Source organism: Leopardus geoffroyi, chromosome C2 (genome assembly GCF_018350155.1).
Source record: "Leopardus geoffroyi isolate Oge1 chromosome C2, O.geoffroyi_Oge1_pat1.0, whole genome shotgun sequence".
In the NCBI taxonomy this organism is placed as follows: Eukaryota; Metazoa; Chordata; class Mammalia; order Carnivora; family Felidae; genus Leopardus; species Leopardus geoffroyi.
In genome coordinates, this window is record NC_059333.1 from 96,371,869 (window position 1) to 96,391,090 (window position 19,222).

At 39.3% G+C, this 19,222-nt stretch overlaps 1 protein-coding gene across 1 annotated transcript; it reads left to right on the top strand.

Moving 5' to 3' along the window:
• The first annotated feature begins 26 nt into the window (after positions 1-26).
• Positions 27-18,690, top strand: LRRC34 (leucine rich repeat containing 34). Its single transcript, XM_045503025.1, has 11 exons — positions 27-154; positions 4,957-5,077; positions 5,829-5,947; positions 6,048-6,112; positions 7,145-7,228; positions 10,384-10,512; positions 12,256-12,351; positions 15,096-15,250; positions 15,634-15,789; positions 16,765-16,891; positions 18,346-18,690. Exons 1-11 carry the CDS (start codon positions 52-54, stop codon positions 18,547-18,549), a joined length of 1,359 nt encoding a protein of 452 aa, XP_045358981.1. The 5' UTR covers positions 27-51; the 3' UTR covers positions 18,550-18,690.
• The last annotated feature ends 532 nt before the right edge of the window (positions 18,691-19,222 follow it).

Consider the following 19,222-nt stretch of genomic DNA (forward strand, 5'->3'; position numbering starts at 1 on the left):
GCGCGCGGTCGTCATGACAACTCCACCGCGGCTCTGGGGGCGGAAAGGGAGATGCGGGGCGGTGGGAAGGTGGCGGCCCGGGCCAAGTCCCCGTCTCCCCCTCCCGCTCCCACTACAATCCCTACTACGTCCTGGGCCCCGGCCGACAGGAGCGGTAAGAAATAGGGTGTCCTTCGGCACCTGCCTGGCCAGGTGGAGCGGGCGAGGGGCGCTACCCCAGCCGCGGGCTTGCTCGCACCAGCCCTTTCCTCCGAGCAGGCTGCCGGCCTGAGGTGGCTTGGCAGGAGGGTGCCCCTGGGAACCCCAGCTGTGGCCAGAACTTCGGGGGGCCCCCACATATGGGTGGGAGGGGAGCCCCACGATCCGCCCCCTTCCTCCCCGAGGGTCTGCCCTTCACTTGATAGGTTGTCCTGGGGGAGGTGTGTCTATTGATTTGCTCTCCCGTCTCAGGGAAGGGTGTGTAGGTGCTCCTCTTGGGCCCTTTTTTGTGTGCAAGCTCCAGAAAGCGGGACCTAGGTGGGCAAGAGGGTCTCGAGAGTATGGTCTGCACACCCCTCCTCCTGCCATCCTGTCCATTTTTTTTAAATTTATTTTTGAGGGAGAGCACGTAGCAGGGGAGGGGCAGAGAGGGAGAAAGGGGGGGAGAGAGAAAGAGAGAGAGAATCCCAAACAGGCTCAGTAGGACCCCTATTGCAGGCTCAAACCCAAGAACCATGAGCTCATGATCTGAGCAGAAATCAAGAATGGGTTGCTTAACTGACTCAGCCCAGGTATTCCTCACTGTTTCCATTTTGGATGCTTGTTTTTGTTTGTTTGTTTTAATATATTTTAAAATGTTTATTTTTGAGAGAGTGAATGAGAACGAGCAGGCAAGGGGCAGAGAGAGAGGGAGACAGATTCCTAAAGCAGCCTCCAGGCTCTGACCTGTCAGCACAGAGGTCATGTGGGGCTTGAACTCATGAGTAGTGAGGTCATAACCTGAGCTAAGTCAGACCACCCAGGGGCCCCTGGATGCTTTTAAAGGGTTGTGTGCTTGTAGATATGGAACTGTGCTAGAAGCTTTACCTATTCCTTACTGCATCTGTGAGATGGGCATCTAGCTCTGCCTCTGGCATAAGAGGAAGTTTCAGATGGGAGAATTTAAATAACTTGTACTCGTTCAAAGTCACACAGCTGATCCTGGATAGGCACTTACTCTGACTCACTCCCAACCCTTGGATTTCCCCAGTACGTGGGTGGTGCCAGTGTAGGAGGGCATAGGGGACCACCTCCAAACTGAGCCCCTGCCCACTTTTTTTTTTAATATAGAATTTTTAAAAAGTGCTCCTAGGTGGAAAATATTTGGAATATAAGACTTTGGCATGGATGAAAAATGACATTTGGGTTAGACTTGGACATCTGGTATTCCTAGTCTTAGCTTTACAATTGGAACACTGACTTATTATGAATATGAATATGAATACAGGAAATAAATTACTGATGCCATAAAATCCTGACATACAGTACTTAGGTGAATTTTAAATGACAGAGAGCATAACAGAAAAATATACCAGAAACTTTTAAACACTTTAAATCCACAGTCGGGTAATAAGAATTTTTCGTATAACTTTCTTTATATTTAGCGTATAGCTTAAGATTCCCTCCTTCTTTCAAAGAAACAGGATTTCTAAGTCTGACGCATTTCTTCTGCGTGTCCTGGGTGTGCTGTGGCCAGCTGAAGGCAGGCACTGAGCCTCAGAGATTCTCACGGTAGTCTTCTGTTTTCAACACCAAGGATGGGGCTCCTGGGTGGCTCAGTTGGTTGAGGGTCCGACTTCAGCTCAGGTCATGATCTCATGGTTTGTGAGTTCGAGCCCCGTGTCAGGCTCTGGGCAGACAGCTCGGAGCCTGGAGCCTGCTTCAGATTCTGTGTCTCCCTCTCTGTCTGACCCTCCCCCCGTTCGCGTTGTCTGTCCGTCCGTCTCTCTCAAAAATCATTGTTAAAATTTAAAAAACAAAACAAGGAAGGTAGTAGAAGGGAGGAAACAAGCCCAGTGGGAGTCCAGCTCCAACAAGTAAATGTGTTTGAGATCTGTTTGCTATGTTTCCTATCGAGAATGCTAAAGTAGCATTTTGTAGATTGAATTCCATGTGAACCCTGGTCACATAAGTCTGGGAGATGGAGTATTTTTATTCTCCCTTCTCTCCAGGCTCAATAATTTAAAGACTCTTTACGTTCTTGAGTGTTTTTAATGTCCAGAGAAGTGTTATACAGATAGGGGTCTGTTTAGCCTTGTTTACTGCAGCGCTTCCCAAGCTTATCTGACAATAAAATCTATTCTACTTAGTACATCTTTTTTTAAAAATGTTTATTTTTGAAAGGAGCGTGCAGGGTAGGGGTACAGGGAGAGGGGGACAGATGATCCAAGTGGGCTCTGCACTGACAGCAGTGAGCCTGATGCGGGGCTTGAACTCAAGAACCGTGAGATCATGACCTAAGCCAAAGTCAGATGCTCAACTGACTGTTGGGGCACCCAGGTGCCCCAGAGGATCTTTGATCATTTCATAGATTAGTATTCTAAAGAGCACAATTTGGGAGATGTTGTGCTAAAATGTTGTTTAAATACATGAAAACTTCCTGGGGCGCCTGGGTGGCGCAGTCGGTTAAGCGTCCGACTTCAGCTCAGGTCACGATCTCGCGGTCCGTGAGTTGGAGCCCTGCATCGGGCTCTGGGCTGATGGCTCAGAGCCTGGAGCCTGTTTCCGATTCTGTGTCTCCCTCTCTTTCTGCCCCTCCCCCGTTCATGCTCTGTCTCTCTCTGTCCCAAAAATAAATAAACATTGAAAAAATAAAAAAATAAAAATAAATACATGAAAACTTCCTAAAATAAGTGAAGGATTTCTTAGGTACATCCACACACAAGAGAGGAAATTCTGTTGACATAAAAAATTTTCAGAGAATGACATGGGAAAACTCACAACATAATGTTAAAAGATCTGGAACTGTACTGAAATATTCCAATTTTGTTTAAAAGTGCTAATAAGTACATATGTGAGAAAAACATTTGGGAGGAAATACCCACAGGCCTCAGTTATAATGGTTCTTTGGCAGTGGGATTGCTGATAAATGTTTATTTTTTTTTGATATTGAAATTTCCAAGTTGTCTGGAATAAGTGGGTTAATTTTTGTTAAAGCTTACTATTTAAAAATTTTTTTAAATGTTTATTTATTTTTGGGAGAGACAGAGACAGAATGTGAGTGGGTTAGGGGCAGAGAGAGAGGGAGAAAATACCGAGCTGTCAGCACAGAGCCCAACGCGGGACTCGAACTCACAAACCATGAGATCGTGACCCAAGCCGAAGTCGGACGCTCAGCTGACTGAGCCACCCAAGTGTCCCTTTAAAGCTTATTCTTTTTTTTTTTTTTAATGTTTTTATTTATTTTTGAGACAGAGAGAGACAGAGCATGAACGGGGGAGGGGCAGAGAGAGAGGGAGACACAGAATCGGAAACAGGCTCCAGGCTCTGAGCAGTCAGCACAGAGCCCGACGCAGGGCTCGAACTCACAGACCATGAGATCGTGACCTGAGCTGAAGTCGGACGCTCAACTGACTGGGCCACCCAAGTGCCCCTTTAAAGCTTATTCTTAAAAACTGTTAAGAAAAGTTTACTGCTTTCCTTTTTAATACAAATTTCCTCATCTTAAATCTTGTTTTGCAAATTTGTTTAGTAAACTCTTGGGTTCATATAATGTAGAAATCTACTCAGCAAAAATCTCAGCAAAGAACATCTGTTGAGATGCAGAGACTCAAAGAGGCTGGCTCTGAAGACACTAGGTTGGTTGAGTCGTGAGATCTCTGAGCACAGATTTTTTTTTTTTCAAGAGACACAAAAGATAGGACAGAAAACAAAGACAGTGGCATGTGCTTCTAAGGAGAGTGACAGCATAGCTTCTACCCTGGAAGGCATGGGTCTGGCAAAAGATCCTTTTAAATTAATATGAAAAACTAAGACTTTTAAGGAAAGCAGCAGGTGTAACAAAGGAGAGAGTTCAACTCCTGCTTTGTTTCAGTCTTCTATGTTAAGGGCTGAACACAGCAAAATCAATCTTTAGAAAGAGGAAAAGGGGGTGTCTGGGTGGCTCAAGTGTCCAAATTGGGCTCAGGTCATGATCCCACAGTTTGTGGGTTCGAGTCCCACATCAGGCTCGCTGCTGTCAGCACAGAGCCTGCTTTGGATCCTCTGTCCCCACGTTTCTGCCCCTCCCCACTGGTTCCTTCTCTCTCAAAATAAACTTAAAAAAAAAAAAAATAGAGGACATGGAAGGCTAGGGTAGGTGAAGAGCTGCTATGAGCCAGGCCTCTACTTAGTGGAAGGAGGAACTGACAGCTATATTCAAAGATGCATCAACCTGCATGGTAGAGAGGGTATCCAAGAAGCCTATGGGACGTGGTGATTTTTCAGATCTTTTTAAAGTTTACATTCTCTGATAGAATTGTCTTTATCTCAAGTCATGATAAGAAAGTGTGAGTCATCCTAACCTAAGGTGGCAGAGTGGAAAGAGGCTTTGGAGTCAGTTTTTATACTCTGCCCTCATTAGCTGTATGGTTTTGGACAAAATATTTAATTTTTATGAATATCCTTTTCCTCAGCTACCAGGCCTGTAGTTCTCCCTTTGTGTTGCTTCCCAGTTAGTGTCTGCCTACCCTCAGTGGGGGCTTCTATGGCTCTTGTTCGAATGGCATTTTCATTCGCCTCGATTCCTTCTATTTTCCCCCTCTTGCTCTTAATCCCATCTCCTTTTCTTCCTTACCCCTGACTCTATTCACATACACATTCGTATCTTTGGAAGAAGTGTAATTTTTTTTTTTTTTTTTTTTTTTTTTTGCGCGGGGGGCAGGGGGAGGGTGTAGAGGGAAAGGGAAAGGTCCCGGTATAATTCACATTGTGAAGAGTAATGCACTACTTTTTCAAAAGTTCCAGAAATTATTGGCAGTCTCCAAGAAGATTATTATAATCTATGTATGGAAAAGTCCAGGAAAATTAATTCCTTTGTATGGCATCTACTCCAGGAAGTGGATGAAGAAATTGAAAAGGGGTAAGGAAGACAAATACTTGATTACATAAGTAATATTCACTGATAATCATCTGTGTGAAAATCCTGGAATACTGAATGATTTATTTTTTTATTTAAAAAGATTTTTTTTTTTAACGTTTATTTATTTTTGAGACAGAGAGACACAGAGCATGAACAGGGGCAGGGTCAGAGAGAGGGAGACACAGAATCTGAAACAGGCTCCAGGCTCTGAGCTGTCAGCACAGAGCCCGACGCGGGCCTCGAACTCACGGACCGTGAGATCATGACCTGAGCCCAAGTTGGCCACTCAACCGACTGAGCCACCCAGGTGCCCCTGAATGATTTGTTTAAAGCCACTTGCAAATCCTTTTTAAAATGGATGTACTTTTTGATTTAGAGAGGTAGATGATGGACAGTGTTAGTCCCGAAGGTAGTGGAGTATATGGGGACGAACACGAGACCAGTGGCTCTCGGCTCCAGATTTGTGCTGAACTCCTGTGGGCTGGATTTATTTATGAAAATCGTTGAAGTCTTTGATGTCACTGTCTGTCAAGTGGAGATACATTGTTTTGTGTGTGTGTGAGAAAAATTCTATAATATAAAAGTGTCTGTAAGATCTGTAGAATATTCAGCCCTCTTAAGTTACTTGCTGTAAATCTATATTGTGACACATACTTGGTTTCAGTAAATGCTATTCATGACGTTACTATTTACACATGAGGGAAAAAGTGCTTTTCTTTCTTTACTGGGTTTCTTTTTTGTATGTTAACAGATTGGAAGGAATCACATTAAACATTCCTGGTAACAGTCGCTTAATGCCAGTAGAAAGAATAACAGGTGAAGATTTTTGGATTCTTTCCAGAATTTTAAAGAAGAATCCATATATTAATGGTATATGCTTCCTTAAGAATCGTTGCCTCTAGCTTTCATTTTCCTGATTTTAATTATTCATTATAAGGAATATCTGCCTCTATTCATCCGTGTTCTCCAGGTTTGGATGTTAGATATAACCTCATGAGCGATGTTGGTGCATACTATGCTGCAAGACTGCTTCAGGTATTTTACTGCAACATGTTCTCAGTTCTTTTTGTTTTCTCCCAGGAGTCAGTTAAGAACCAGTCCTTTCTTTGGAATGTGCAGAGTTTGAGTACCCTAAGCCTGCTAAGTTAACCCTTTATTACAGACTTCACTTTGGAACTGCCCAGGCTGAAGTGCTGCATTATGGTTGCATTTTATTTAAGAAATACAGTGTGGTCAACAAAACAAAACAAAACAAAACAAAAAACGTGTGGTCCACCAATCAGATAGGTGTACCTTAAGAAAAGGCCCTTGTTCCAACCTCAGACGATTGGCAATAATGTGTATGTGTCTGTTTTTTCAGTTAAAATGTTTAAGGCAGCATATATCACTTACTCACTACCTCTCTTGAATTCGCTTTTTAAGTTCTTACTTGTCCCAATCTCAACTGCTAAACATGTTTCCAATGAGCTTAAAAGTGATTTTAAAATTCTCCTATCCATGAGATAGCACACAACGTTAAGGACAGAGTGAAGATTAAAAAAGAATATAAACTAATTTATTCTCAACAATTACAAAAATGCTGCAAAAGTCATCAAAATGTTCTGTTTACAGTGAAACCACCTAGCCTCTTGGCACACCCACAAAGTGATAGTTTTGCAAAATGTCCAGGTCCTGACCTTGCACTATATTTATAACACTTGAAATACACTGAAAACCCACCTGTGTATTTATCAGTAGACTACTGGTACCTAGAGCTCCTGAGTCCTCTTTTGCAAACTTGTACACTCATACTTTGCAAGCACATTCATACTTTGAATCACTGATCAAAAAAGAATGTGGTCTTTTTCTTTCATTTATATTGCAGTTATGTTTAAATGAGAATGGTAATCTCCACCCCCTCCCCCCGGCCCTTAATGGTAGTTTCTTTTGCTGGACTTACAGATTTTCTATGTTGCAAAGATTTTCTTTGGAGGTGAATACTTTTATTTAAATAAAGCAGCTCCTAGATTGATTTGTTTCCTAATAATTGCATTCCTAATAATAGTTTCTTTTCTCTCTTTATTATAGAAACAACATAAACTCATTTATTTAAATCTTATGTTTAATGATATTGGGCCCGAAGGTGGAGAATTGATTGCTAAAGCACTACATGTAAGCATTTATATACCTTAAACCAACATTTTCTTTGGGAATTTTAACTTCTGATAGCTTGTAATCAACATAATAAAATCACTGTGAACTTACATTATTATGCAAATGTGTACTTTTATTGCACTTCGATGTATTAAAATGTAATATTACAAGCACTTTTGAACTCAGTTAAAAAAAAATAATTATTTATTTATTTTGAGAGAGTGAGCGAGCAGGGGAGGGACAAAGAGAAAGGGAAAGAGAGAGAATCCCAAGCAGGTTCCACACTGCCAGCATAGAGCCCGATGTGGGGATCAAACCCATGAACCGTGAGATCATGACCTGAGCCAAAACCAAGAATCAGACACTTAACTGACTGAGCCACCCAGGTACCCCTAAAAATAAACAGCTCTATTGAGGTATAATTCACATACATAAAAATTTACTTTTTTCCATAAAAATTTACCTTTAAGGTGTTCAGCTCTGTGCGTCTTTGTATATTCAGAATTGTGCAACCATCACTGTCTATTTTTAGAACTTTTCATCACCCAAAGATGCCGCAAAGCCATTAGCAACCCTTCTCCATGCTTCTTTCACTCCCCGGTGAGTGTTCATCCATATTGTAACATACTTCATTCCTTCTTATTGCCCAATAATATTCCATGGTTTGGATATATCGTATTTTGTTCATCTATCAGTTAAAGGACATCTGGGTTTCCACTTTTTGTCTATAATAATGTGAATTGTATATAATAATGTGAATATTTGCACATTTTTGTGTGCATAGGTTTTCCATTTTCTTGGGCATATACCTAGGAGTGAAACTGCTAGATCATTTGGTAATGGTGTTCAACATCTTGAGAAACTGCCAAACTGTTTTCCAAAGTGGCTGTCCCTTTTTATGATTCCACCAGCAATGTGGAGTGTTTTAATTTCTCTACATCCTCACCAGCACTTGTTACTGTCTTGATTTTAGCCATCCTGGTGGATATGAAGAGGTTTTGTGGTTTTGATTCGCATTTCCCTCATAAATAATGATGTTGAGCATCTTTGCATGTGCCATTCTTTGGAGAAACGTCTATTTGGTGCCCATTTTTAAATGGTTTTTAGTTGTCTTTTTAAACTGTGAGAGTTCTGGGGCACCTGGGTGGCTCAGTCGGTTCAGCATCCGACTTCAGCTCAGGTCACGATCTCGCGGTCCGTGAGTTCGAGCCCCGCGTCGGGCTCTGGGCTGATGGCTCAGAGCCTGGAGCCTGCTTCCGATTCTGTGTCTCCCTCTCTCTCTGCCCCTCCCCCGTTCATGCTCTGTCTCTCTCTGTCTCAAACGTTAAAAAAAAAAAAAAATTACAAACTGTGAGAGTTCTTTACATGTTCTGGATGTAAGTCCCTTATCAGATACATGAGTTGCAAATATTTTCTCTCATTCTGTAGTTTAGGTTGCCTTTTCACTTCCTTAATGGTGTCTGTCCTTTGAAGCACAAAATTATTTAATTTTGATAAAGTTCGATTTATTTTTTCTTTTGTTGTTTGTGCTTTTGTTGTTATATCTAAGAAGGCTTTGCTTAACTCGAAGTCATGAAGATTTACACTTGCGTATTCTTCTAACAGTTTTGTTTTAGCTCTTTCATTTAGTTATTTGATCCATCTTGAGTCAATTTTTGTATATGATGTGAGGTGGGAGTCTAACCTCATTCTTCTGCATGTGGATATCCAGTTGTCCCAATACTATTTAAGACTGTTCTTCCCCATTAATTTTTTCGATCGATTATAAATGGCTTATTTCTCTATTCTTCATTCTATTAACCTGTATTTTGATCCTTATGCCAGTCCCACACTATCTTGATTACTGTAGTTTGTAGCCAGTTCTGAAGTCAAGAAGCATGGGTCCTTTCTGTTTCAAGATGTGCTGGTCCCTTGCATTTCCGTACGAAATTTAAGATCAGTTTATCAAGTTCTGCAAGAAAAACAAGGATTTTTGAGAGGAATTGCTTTCAGTCTTTAGATCAGTTTGGGGAGTATTGCCATCTTAACAGTATTAAGTCTTCTGATCCACGAACATGGGATGGGTTTCCATTTATTTAGGTTTTTCATTTCCTTCAACAGTGCTTTGTTTTTAATGTACAAGTCTTGCTTTTGCTAAATTTATACCTAACGTTTTATTCTTTTTCATGCTATTGTAAATGAGATAACCTTAATTTCAGTTTTGGGTTGTTCATTGCTAGAGTGTAGAAATACGATTAAAAAAAATACACACACACACACACACACACACACACACACACAATTGGTCTTTTGCCCTGCAGTCTCACTGAACTCACTAGTTCTAACAGCTTTTTTGGTGGATTCCTTTGGATTTTCCATAAATAAGATCACATTATATGCAGAGATGGTTTTACTTCTTTTCCAATCTGGATGCCTTTTTTGTTTCTTTTGCTTGCCTAACTGCTTGGTCTAGAATCTCCAGTACAATATTAAATAGAAGTGTTAACAGTACACCTCCTTGCCTTCTTCCTGCTCTTAAGGGGTTTGGATTAACTTTAAAGATAACTATTTGCACTTACATGTCTTCTGATATTTACTCATCAGCATATTGAAATGTCTGTAGTTTTATTTGTGAAAGAATTATCAAAAGAGTGGAATGAGAGGAGTTAAACTTTGCAAATGTTTGAGAAATTATGTTCCTTTAGAAGTGATACAGGGAGAATATGGAATGAGTACTTAATGGGTATAGTGTCTCCTTTTGAGGAGGTAATAAAAATACCTTGGAACTAGCTATGTGATGGTCGTATAACACTGTGAATTTATTAAAAGCCAGTGAATTGTACACTTTAAAATGGTTAACTTTGGGTTATGTGCATTTCACCTCAAAAAAAAAAAAGTGGCATAATTTTGTTAGAAAACAAACTTATAGATTTCCCAGTGAAAGGAAAATTTATTAAAATCTGCTTCATTTACTGGGCATTTTTGGGCATCTGTTTCCTGGGCATTCTCTCCACTAAAAAATTAAGCTAGATTTTTATGAGTAGCTGAATGGTACCTTTAAGGAGTGTATCCTCTTCTGTCTTCATGAAAAACTGAGGAGTCTACAAATGGTAATATAGTCTCCTAACTCACGTAATCAAACAAGAATTCTGTGGACTAAAATTTAACGAAGTTTTGGTTCTTTTCCTTTTCAGAAGAATACAACTCTGAAATACCTAAGAATGACTGGAAACAAGATTGAAAATAAAGCTGGAATGTTTTTTGCTGCAATGCTGCAAATTAATTCATCCTTAGAAAAATTAGATCTGGGTGACTGTGATCTGGTGAGTAAAATGGTTATAAGAAATATCGCCTAGGTACTGCGTCATTCTCCCTAGAAACCAGGATAGGTAATTGTTAAAGAGACCAGCTAAATGACCATCTTAGGAATGATTAAGCTTTCCCCTAATATCAGAGAAAAAGTTTTTTTTTTTTATATATATATATACTATTAGGCATAATAGTGCTATTAATAAAATCAGATTGTATTTATTATAGAGGAATACTTAGAATACAATTCTTCCTAAGCTTCCATCTATAACCCTTCTTAACCTATATGGGATCTTTTGAGAAAAAAGATTGTGGTGTTTTCTGTTGTTATTGTTGTTTCTTATTAAAAAAAAATGCTACTTCATTAGAAAGCTTATATTCCAGTTGGGAAAACATCAATAAAGAGAAAAGTGCTACAAAGATTGCCAAGTAGGAGGTAATCTTCAGGATAGGGTAGTTTCTAATGTCTGAGGAGGTAACACTTGGTCATGAAGGATGAGGAAAAACTGCCCTGGAAAGCATCCATGGCAGAACATTCAAGGCAGGGGTCCAACACATACAGACTCTAAGATAGTGCTGCCCCAAGTGTTGTATGGGTGGCATTACTAATACAGACTGAGGCGATTTTAATACTCATGTATTTATTTTTACAGATGCTTATTTTGAGGAATTTACTATTTTAAGGTTTTCCATTTATAGTAGTGACCGTTTTAAAATAAGATGGAAAAAGTGAATTGATTTAATGGAAAACTATTAAGTAAATAATAAAACTGACACCCAAATATAGCAAAAATCATGAGAGGTACATGAGTAATGAAATACTGACTCCACAGGTTTTAAGAACTCAAAAGCCCGAGTGGATGAGGGAGTTAAGAGTATCTCAAAATGAAGGCGGAGGTTTGCAGAGGCCAGATCCAGCAATGTTGTATGGGTTGCGGGTCATACATCAGGGGAAGGGGATTGTTATAAATATGTGTCATGGAAAGGCTTTGAGAAGTGACGTTATCTGACTGGTCCTTTAAAAAGATCTCTGGTTTCTCTGTTGGGGAATTAGAGAGTGACAAAGGAACCTCACAGACCATTTAGGAAGTTACTACGGTAGTCCAGGTGATAAGGACTGGGGTTGGGGTGGTGTGGCACCCAGATGGGCTAATTTGAGACATCTTTTGGAGACAGAATCTCTTAAGACTGATTAATTGGATGGGAGGGTGAGTGGAGTGGTGGAGTGCAAGGAAGCCCAGGTTTTCTGGTGTAACACCTGGGTGTGGTCGGTGGGGTCCATCACAGAAATGGGGAAGAATTAGGCCCTTCCAAAAAGATAAAGAGGGAGGACTGTGGAAGCTGTGAAAAGTGGATTAGTAAATCTTTGCCACCACTCACACACACTGAGGGTTCAAGTATGCATAACACTTGCACAGTGTTCTACACTATGTTCTCAGTAGTGCAGAGTGCTAGCTGGGACCCACGTGTGTATCTGTATCTGAGGTCTGTCTGCAACACACAGTACCTTGAGGACTTAGGAGCAAACCTGGAGGTAAACATCCTAGGAAATGGACTGTGAAACTTTCAGAACTCCCCCATCATGTTACAGATTTTAGGCCAGGGAGAAAAGAACACAGTGATCATTCATTTCTGAATTTGACCACGCAAGGTTTACAATTCAAAATACAATTTATTTAACTGAATCCAGGTTACTGATTTTGAAATAGGGACGTTAAATATGTTGTCAGTTTCCTTAATGAATTTATTGTTTTTAGGGAATGCAAAGTGTGATAGCATTTGCTACAGTCCTAACTCAAAACCAAACAATTAAGGGAATAAACCTAAACCGACCTATACTGTATGGTGAACAGGTATGTATTCAAAGTGATGACAGCTAATGTTATTATATGTGAATAAAACGAAGGTACTATTTATTGAAGGTTATGTCAAGGTTCATGAATGCATTATATTTTTAGAATTAACTGCATTTACAAACAAAAGCTTACTTGAAGAAAAATTGAGTCATGATTTTAGATGTTGCTTAAGCAGTAAACATGTCTTTTTTTTTTCTTGTAAACTCAGATTAACAGTGAGTAAACCTGTAGAGAGGCAAAGTAGTTCAGACAAAAACAAATGATTAAAGTTTTATTTTTTTTAAATTTTTTTAATGTTTATTTTTGAGAGAGAGAACAAGTGGGGGAGGGGCAGGGAGAGAGGAAGACACACAATCCAAAGCAGGTTCCAGGCTCTGAGCTGTCAGCACAGAGCCCCATGTGTGATCTCACCCACAAACCGTGAGATCATGACCTAAGCTGAAGCCGGATGCTTAACCTACTGAGCCACCCAGGTGCCCCCAAATGATTCAAGTTTTAAAGGCTGGATTATAAAAGCTCAGTGTAAATTGTTTTGTTGTCTGTTATATATACTTTTGAAATTATGAGTAATAATGGCAGAATGTGAGTGAATAGCAGCCTGGGAAGTCTGGACTTGATCCTATAGGTAAGCTACCTACTGGAGACAAGATGAAGGAAAACATGGTACCTGCTGTCAAGGCTTCTCCTTATTCCTTTAACATGCTTTTAGAAGTGGCAGAGAAGGTTCTCAGATTGAGGATGTGACCTATGAAGGCTAAATAAAAATTTTCTGGATTAAAGCCTCAAAGAAATAAGTGTGTTAAACTATATGAAATCACATCAGAAGCACGATTCCTCTTGTGTGTCGAGTGTTGTCATTCCCAAATCTGAGAATTATGAAAAGCCCAAAGGCCTTTCTCAGGTCCAAGACCTTGCTCTCAGCCTGGTGCTGAGAGTTTAGCCAGTCAGGTAAACTCTAGCCTGCTTTCTATTCCTCTCCAAGGCAGCCACCACCCTCTCTCTCCCTGTGAGCACTAGTTTCTTCAGTGGCTGTGGAGTAGAATCCTCATGTGCTTCCTCATACTGTGCTGTTCCCAAACATAAGCCTGCAAACCTGTTCCATTTAATGAATTCCATTTATCTGGGGAGCTTGGAAAGATACTGATGCCAGGCATCATCTTAGGCAAATTGTCAAACTCAGCGAATTGACCTAAAAACTCTTTACTATTTCTGATTCTAGTTCCGTCCCTTAATAAGGGTGGTCACTCAACCGAATTTCTTGACCTAAAAAAAATGCAAAGCATAAAACACAAATATGTATCATGTCTTCTGTTTCAGGCACCATGCAGAGCAATATTTGGCCCCTAAGTGATCAGTTTGCATTTGTTAAGATCCTAAACTATAGCTTCCTTTGGGTGTATCTATTTCAGTGTCAGCAATAATTTAAATAAGATACAGGATTACAGAACACTGAATGATAATAAATGCTTTGCAGTGTTCTATAGAACACTTATTTGGACCATGTACTTTTTTGTTAATTTAATTCTGTGAGGGAAGTAGAATTTTATCTGTTTTACAGGAAAGGAAACTGAGACTCAGCTAGATGAAATAATTTGCTCAAAGTCATACAGCTAGTATAATGCAAGTATCTGGACAGTTTTAAGGGTATTGTGAGAGCAAGAGAGCGCACGCAAACAGGGAAGGGGCAGAGAGAGAGGGAGAGAGAGATCCCAAGCGGGCTCTGCACTGTATGCAGACAGCCCGTTGTGGGGCTTGAACTCATGAACTGTGAGATCGTGACCTGAGCCGAAATCAAGAGTCAGACGCTTTATTGACTGAGCCACCGAGGCACCCCTGGACAGTTTTATTATAAAGCTCATATACTTTTATTATAAAACTCATGTACTATCTGCTACTGCCACGTGGTCTCGTTTAACTTGTAAAGTTTTTCTCAAAGTAGGTTTTTCTCAGAGTATTATGTAGAAGTATGTAATTTGAGCATAGTTATCCATGTTTGTATTCAGCATTTCCAGTGACTGTAAAACTTCTTATAAATACAGCAATCAAGCAAGAGGACTTCTTACCATAAAATACTCTGACCCATTCATTTCAAGACTCTGACTCTGTTAAAAATTTAAAGTGCTTGGTATTCAAATCCTCATTGAGGCTACATACCTTTTGCCTGGAAGCAGCTAGATTTTGGAATTAAAAATAAGTCTTCCAGTGACTAGAAGGGTAAAACATATTTAGAAATTTGGGATGATTATAAAAGGGAAGAACTAGATATCACAGGATTAATGAGTGTTTTTAAATAGAATCAACATTGGGAAATGTGTATCTTGTCTAAAGACTATGAAGAGTAGGAATCAAGAGAAAAGTTCGGGAACATATGGAGGGTGTAAGAAAAATTTAGAGACTGAGAGGACAACAATAAGGGGGCTTAATATGCGCAATACGTCATGGGACCAATTTTTTTTTTTCACCTGGAATGATTGTTTAGGATTATGCCTTTTTAAAACCAGCCTCTTACTTTACATCACTTAGTCACTGTACCTTGCAAGTGCCTACTGTCTATTTTTAAAATAAGGTATCATTTGTGGCAAAAATGATTTTTCTTAAAAGCCAAGCCAAAACAAATGAAAATTACAGACTAATAGTCTTGATATTTTTTTAAAGCTAATTTAAATAACTTAGCATATGTTTGGAATAAACAGGTACAGCTTCAAAATTGTATTTTAGAAAAAGATTTTACCTATTTTTAGGAAGAGTCCACAGTTCATCTAGGCCACATGTTGAAAGAAAATCACTGCCTTGTTGCACTACACATGTGTAAGCATGATATGAAAAACTGTGGAATAAAACAATTATGCGATGCACTGTATCTGAATAGAAGCCTACGCTACCTTGATGTGAGCTGGTAAGTGATAATACATTAATCCAGAAGTCCTGGGAATAATCTATGTAAACATTTACAGTACATAGGATACGCTGTTAGATACTAATTCCAAAGATCAGAAAATGCAACCATTGTTGTCAACTTTTTATCCTAAGTCTTAGTATTTAGCTTATACTGATATTGTATCTCCTACAACGTGAATGAGCAACTTAATCACGAGTAATCCAGAATGAAAGTAACATTTTATAGCAAATTTTCATTAACTTTTTGGGAAATTGAGTGATTAAAATCTTTTAGTGAACGAGAAAGTACTGTTCTATATAACAATTCTGAGGCCTGTTAATCTCTATGAATAAAAGAATACTTCATATTTTCAAATGTAACACGTATTTTTCCTTTCCCAGCAATAAAATAACTCGTGATGGAATGGTGTGTTTGGCTGACGTACTGAAAAGCAATACTACTCTGGAAGTAATAGATCTTTCTTTTAACAGAATAGAAGATGTAGGAGCAAAGTATCTCAGTGAAACTCTTGCTTCACACAACAGGAGTCTTAAAGCGTTAGTATCGCTATATATTTAATCAAAATAACAAAAATTTAAACCTTTAAAACACTAACCTCAAGCCCTTTACCTCAAGATGCATGATGAAATATAAAAATAGTTTCTAAACTGACATACTAAACATTTCAATTTCTTTTTCAAAAGTAATGTCTTTTTTTTTAATGTTTATTTTTGAGAGAGAGAGAGAGACACACACACAGAGTGTGAGCAGGGGAGGAGGGAGAGGGAGACACAAATCTGAAGCAGGCTCCAGGCTCTGAGCTGTTAGCACAGAGTCTGACATGGGGCTTGAACTCAACGAACCACGAGATCATGATCTGAGCCGAAGTCGGCCACTTAACCGACTGAGCCACCCAGGCATCCCCAAAAGTAGTCTATTAAAAATTACATTGATTCTAATTATGATCGATTCAAGACTGAGAGAATTCTTACTGCCTATAGTATTTACCTTGAATTCTATAGAAAAATCACAATCATTCAATATGACCAAGACTTAAAAAATAAAAAAAATACTACTTGGATGACTTAATCCTGAAGGGCGTATTTGTAATCCACCCCAAACATTTACTGAATGATACAAAACAGCCTATTGATTTCTAAAATGTAGGTAGCTCTACTAGGTACATGAAGCATCCAATTAGAGAACTAAGTTTCTTGGATTTTAGGATTACATCAGATGCTGAAGAGTAATGCCAAGATTTTACAGCATGAAATTCAACAAGGGTGCCCGGGTGGCTCAGTGGGGTAAGTGACCAACTTCGGCTCAGGTCATGATGTCAGGCTTCGTGAGTTTGAGCCCTGCATCGAGCTCTCTGCTGTAAGTGCAGAGCCTACTTCGGATCCTCTATCTCCCCCTCTCTTAAAATAACAAACTTAGAAAGAAATGTAATAAATGTTGTTGGCTAACTTATGCATCTTCTTTGTGAAAGTATTTACTGGTTTCCAGGGTTATTACTTCTTGTTTCTCCCTAGGTTGTCAGTAGTCAACAACAACATAAAGGGAGAAGGACTTGTTGCACTTTCACAGTCCATGAAAACAAACCCCATACTCTCTAATGTCTACATTTGGGGAAACAAATTTGATGAAGCTACATGTGTGGTATGTTTTGTTTTGTTTTCTTTCTTCTTCTTCACTGAAGGCTTTTTCTGGGGTCTTCTCTATAACATCAGACATTTACAGGTGGCCTTAGAAATGACTGTAACATATTGGGGCACCTGGGTGGCTCAGTGGGTTAAGCGTCTGACTCTTGATTTCAGCTCAGGTCATGATCTCAGTTTGTTGAGTTGGAGCCCTGTGTCAGGCTCTGCACTGCCAGAGTGGAGCCTGCTTTGGGATTCTCTCTCTCCCTCTCTCCCTCTCTCCTTCCCCTGCTCACTTGCTTGGTCTCTCTCTCTCTCTCAAAAATAAATATTAAAAGAATGATTACAAAATATAGTAAGACACTGCAGTTCTGATACATTTAAAAATAAACCCTAAAAATGACTGCAAAGTTCTGTGGTTGAAATAGCAAAATATCTCAAATACTACATATTAATATAAAGATCAATGAATGACACAGTCCCAACTCCTCCAAAGTTAAAACATTTTAAAAATCACAATTGTTGATTTATTCTAAATTTGATGCAGCACAGTCTCTAATCTGCTGCCCAATAATTAAACCAAGACATGGTTTTGGAGACCTACAGTGGCTTATGCAAATACAGCCCTTGATACTACTTTCAAAACAAAAAGCATAGTAACAAATAGTTTTGATTTGGAAAGAAGATGCTAAAAATCTCAATTTGCAAAAAGGCTATCCAAAACTACCACCAAAATGAGTAATAAAACATACTATTTAAATCTTGATTTTAGAAAAACATATTCTACACACTAGAAACTAAGGTGAGCTTGGAATGAAGCAGAAAGCAACTGAAGTTTTCTTTTACTGTCTACATTTCTGCCTATCTCTGTACACAATCTTACTGACAAGCCAGCTTAACATGTTTGTGTGATCTTACATACGTACCAATGATCCATGAGATAAACAAAGAAAATTCTACAATGAAAAAAGAATGGGGCTACCAGCCAGGCCACCATCTAATAATATGGAAATGGTCTCTTAGCCTCAGACTATAAATGAGCTTCAGGGAGTTTATGAACTCCAGAGAGTTGGATGCCAAAATCTGATTATCTTTCTGAGAAATGGGTCCCTGGCCATCAAATTTTCAAGGGCATATACAACTCCTTATGTCCCTCATTTAAGATCCCCTGTAGGAATTTTGACCATGGGACCTTTTGGCCCACAAAATCAGTAACAGTTGAGAATTGTTAATTCTGGAAGTCATAAAATGACAAAAAATACCTTAAAGCTTAGAAATAAATTTTGCAAGATTCTAATTTCATTGTGAAATTAAGTGAACAAAAATCTGTATGTGGAAAATAAAATTCAGTAATTTACTCAAAATATTTTAAACTGAAAATCAGTACAGCTAATTTGAATACAGAAATTTAATTATGATAAATGAACAACCTATTTTATTAATAATAGTTTGTTCTTTTTTTAAAAATCACAGGCATATTCAGACTTAATTCAAACAGGCCGTCTAAAACCAGACAATACAGATGTGGAGCCATTTGTGGTGGATGGACATGTGTATCTTGCAGAAGTCTCCAATGGCCTTAAAAAGCATTATTACTGGAGGCCAACTTATGGGGAAGCTTGCAGTCAGTCATCTAATGCAGGTTCTATTCTTGTACCAGTAGGTCCAGATCTATGAAAAACAAGCTCTAAAATAATTTTCACATATTTGCCTTATGTTAATATTTTATGGCTTACTACAGTTTTCGTTCATAAATTAGAACAAGCTACTTCTTGAAATGTGTAAAAGATATATTAAACTTTGTCCATTGTGGAAAAACTGAGTAATATAATTTTTTAGAAGAAATTTTACAGGAAAGCAAAGATGGCAGAGCAGGACAACCCTCAATTCACCTCATCCCACGGACATATCAAGGCAACTGCTCCACTCTGCAAACAACCTGAAGCCTGGCAGAACAGATCCTCCACAGCTAAACCCCTGGAGTGACTAGCCACAAAGGGGAAGGACATCACAGGCAAGGAGAAGCGACCCCACACTGGACACCAATGGCCCTGGGAACTTGCACTGGGAAGACCAGTCTCCATACTGTCTGGTTTTGAACATCAGTGGGGCTTAACTCCAGGAGAGCTGGAGGGCTATAGGAAACCAAGGCTCCACCCTCTAAAAACCAATACACTAAATAACTAAAAAGCAGTTTGAAAAGTGCCTGGGGTGTATGTGAGGGAGATTTGTTGCCTCATTTGAGGATGTATACAGGAGGGGGCAGGAATCTACAGGAAATCTAGTAGCTTTCTCCAGGGAGGAAAGTGCTGGTGGCTGCCAGTTTTCCTGCCCCCTCCCAGCCTAGACA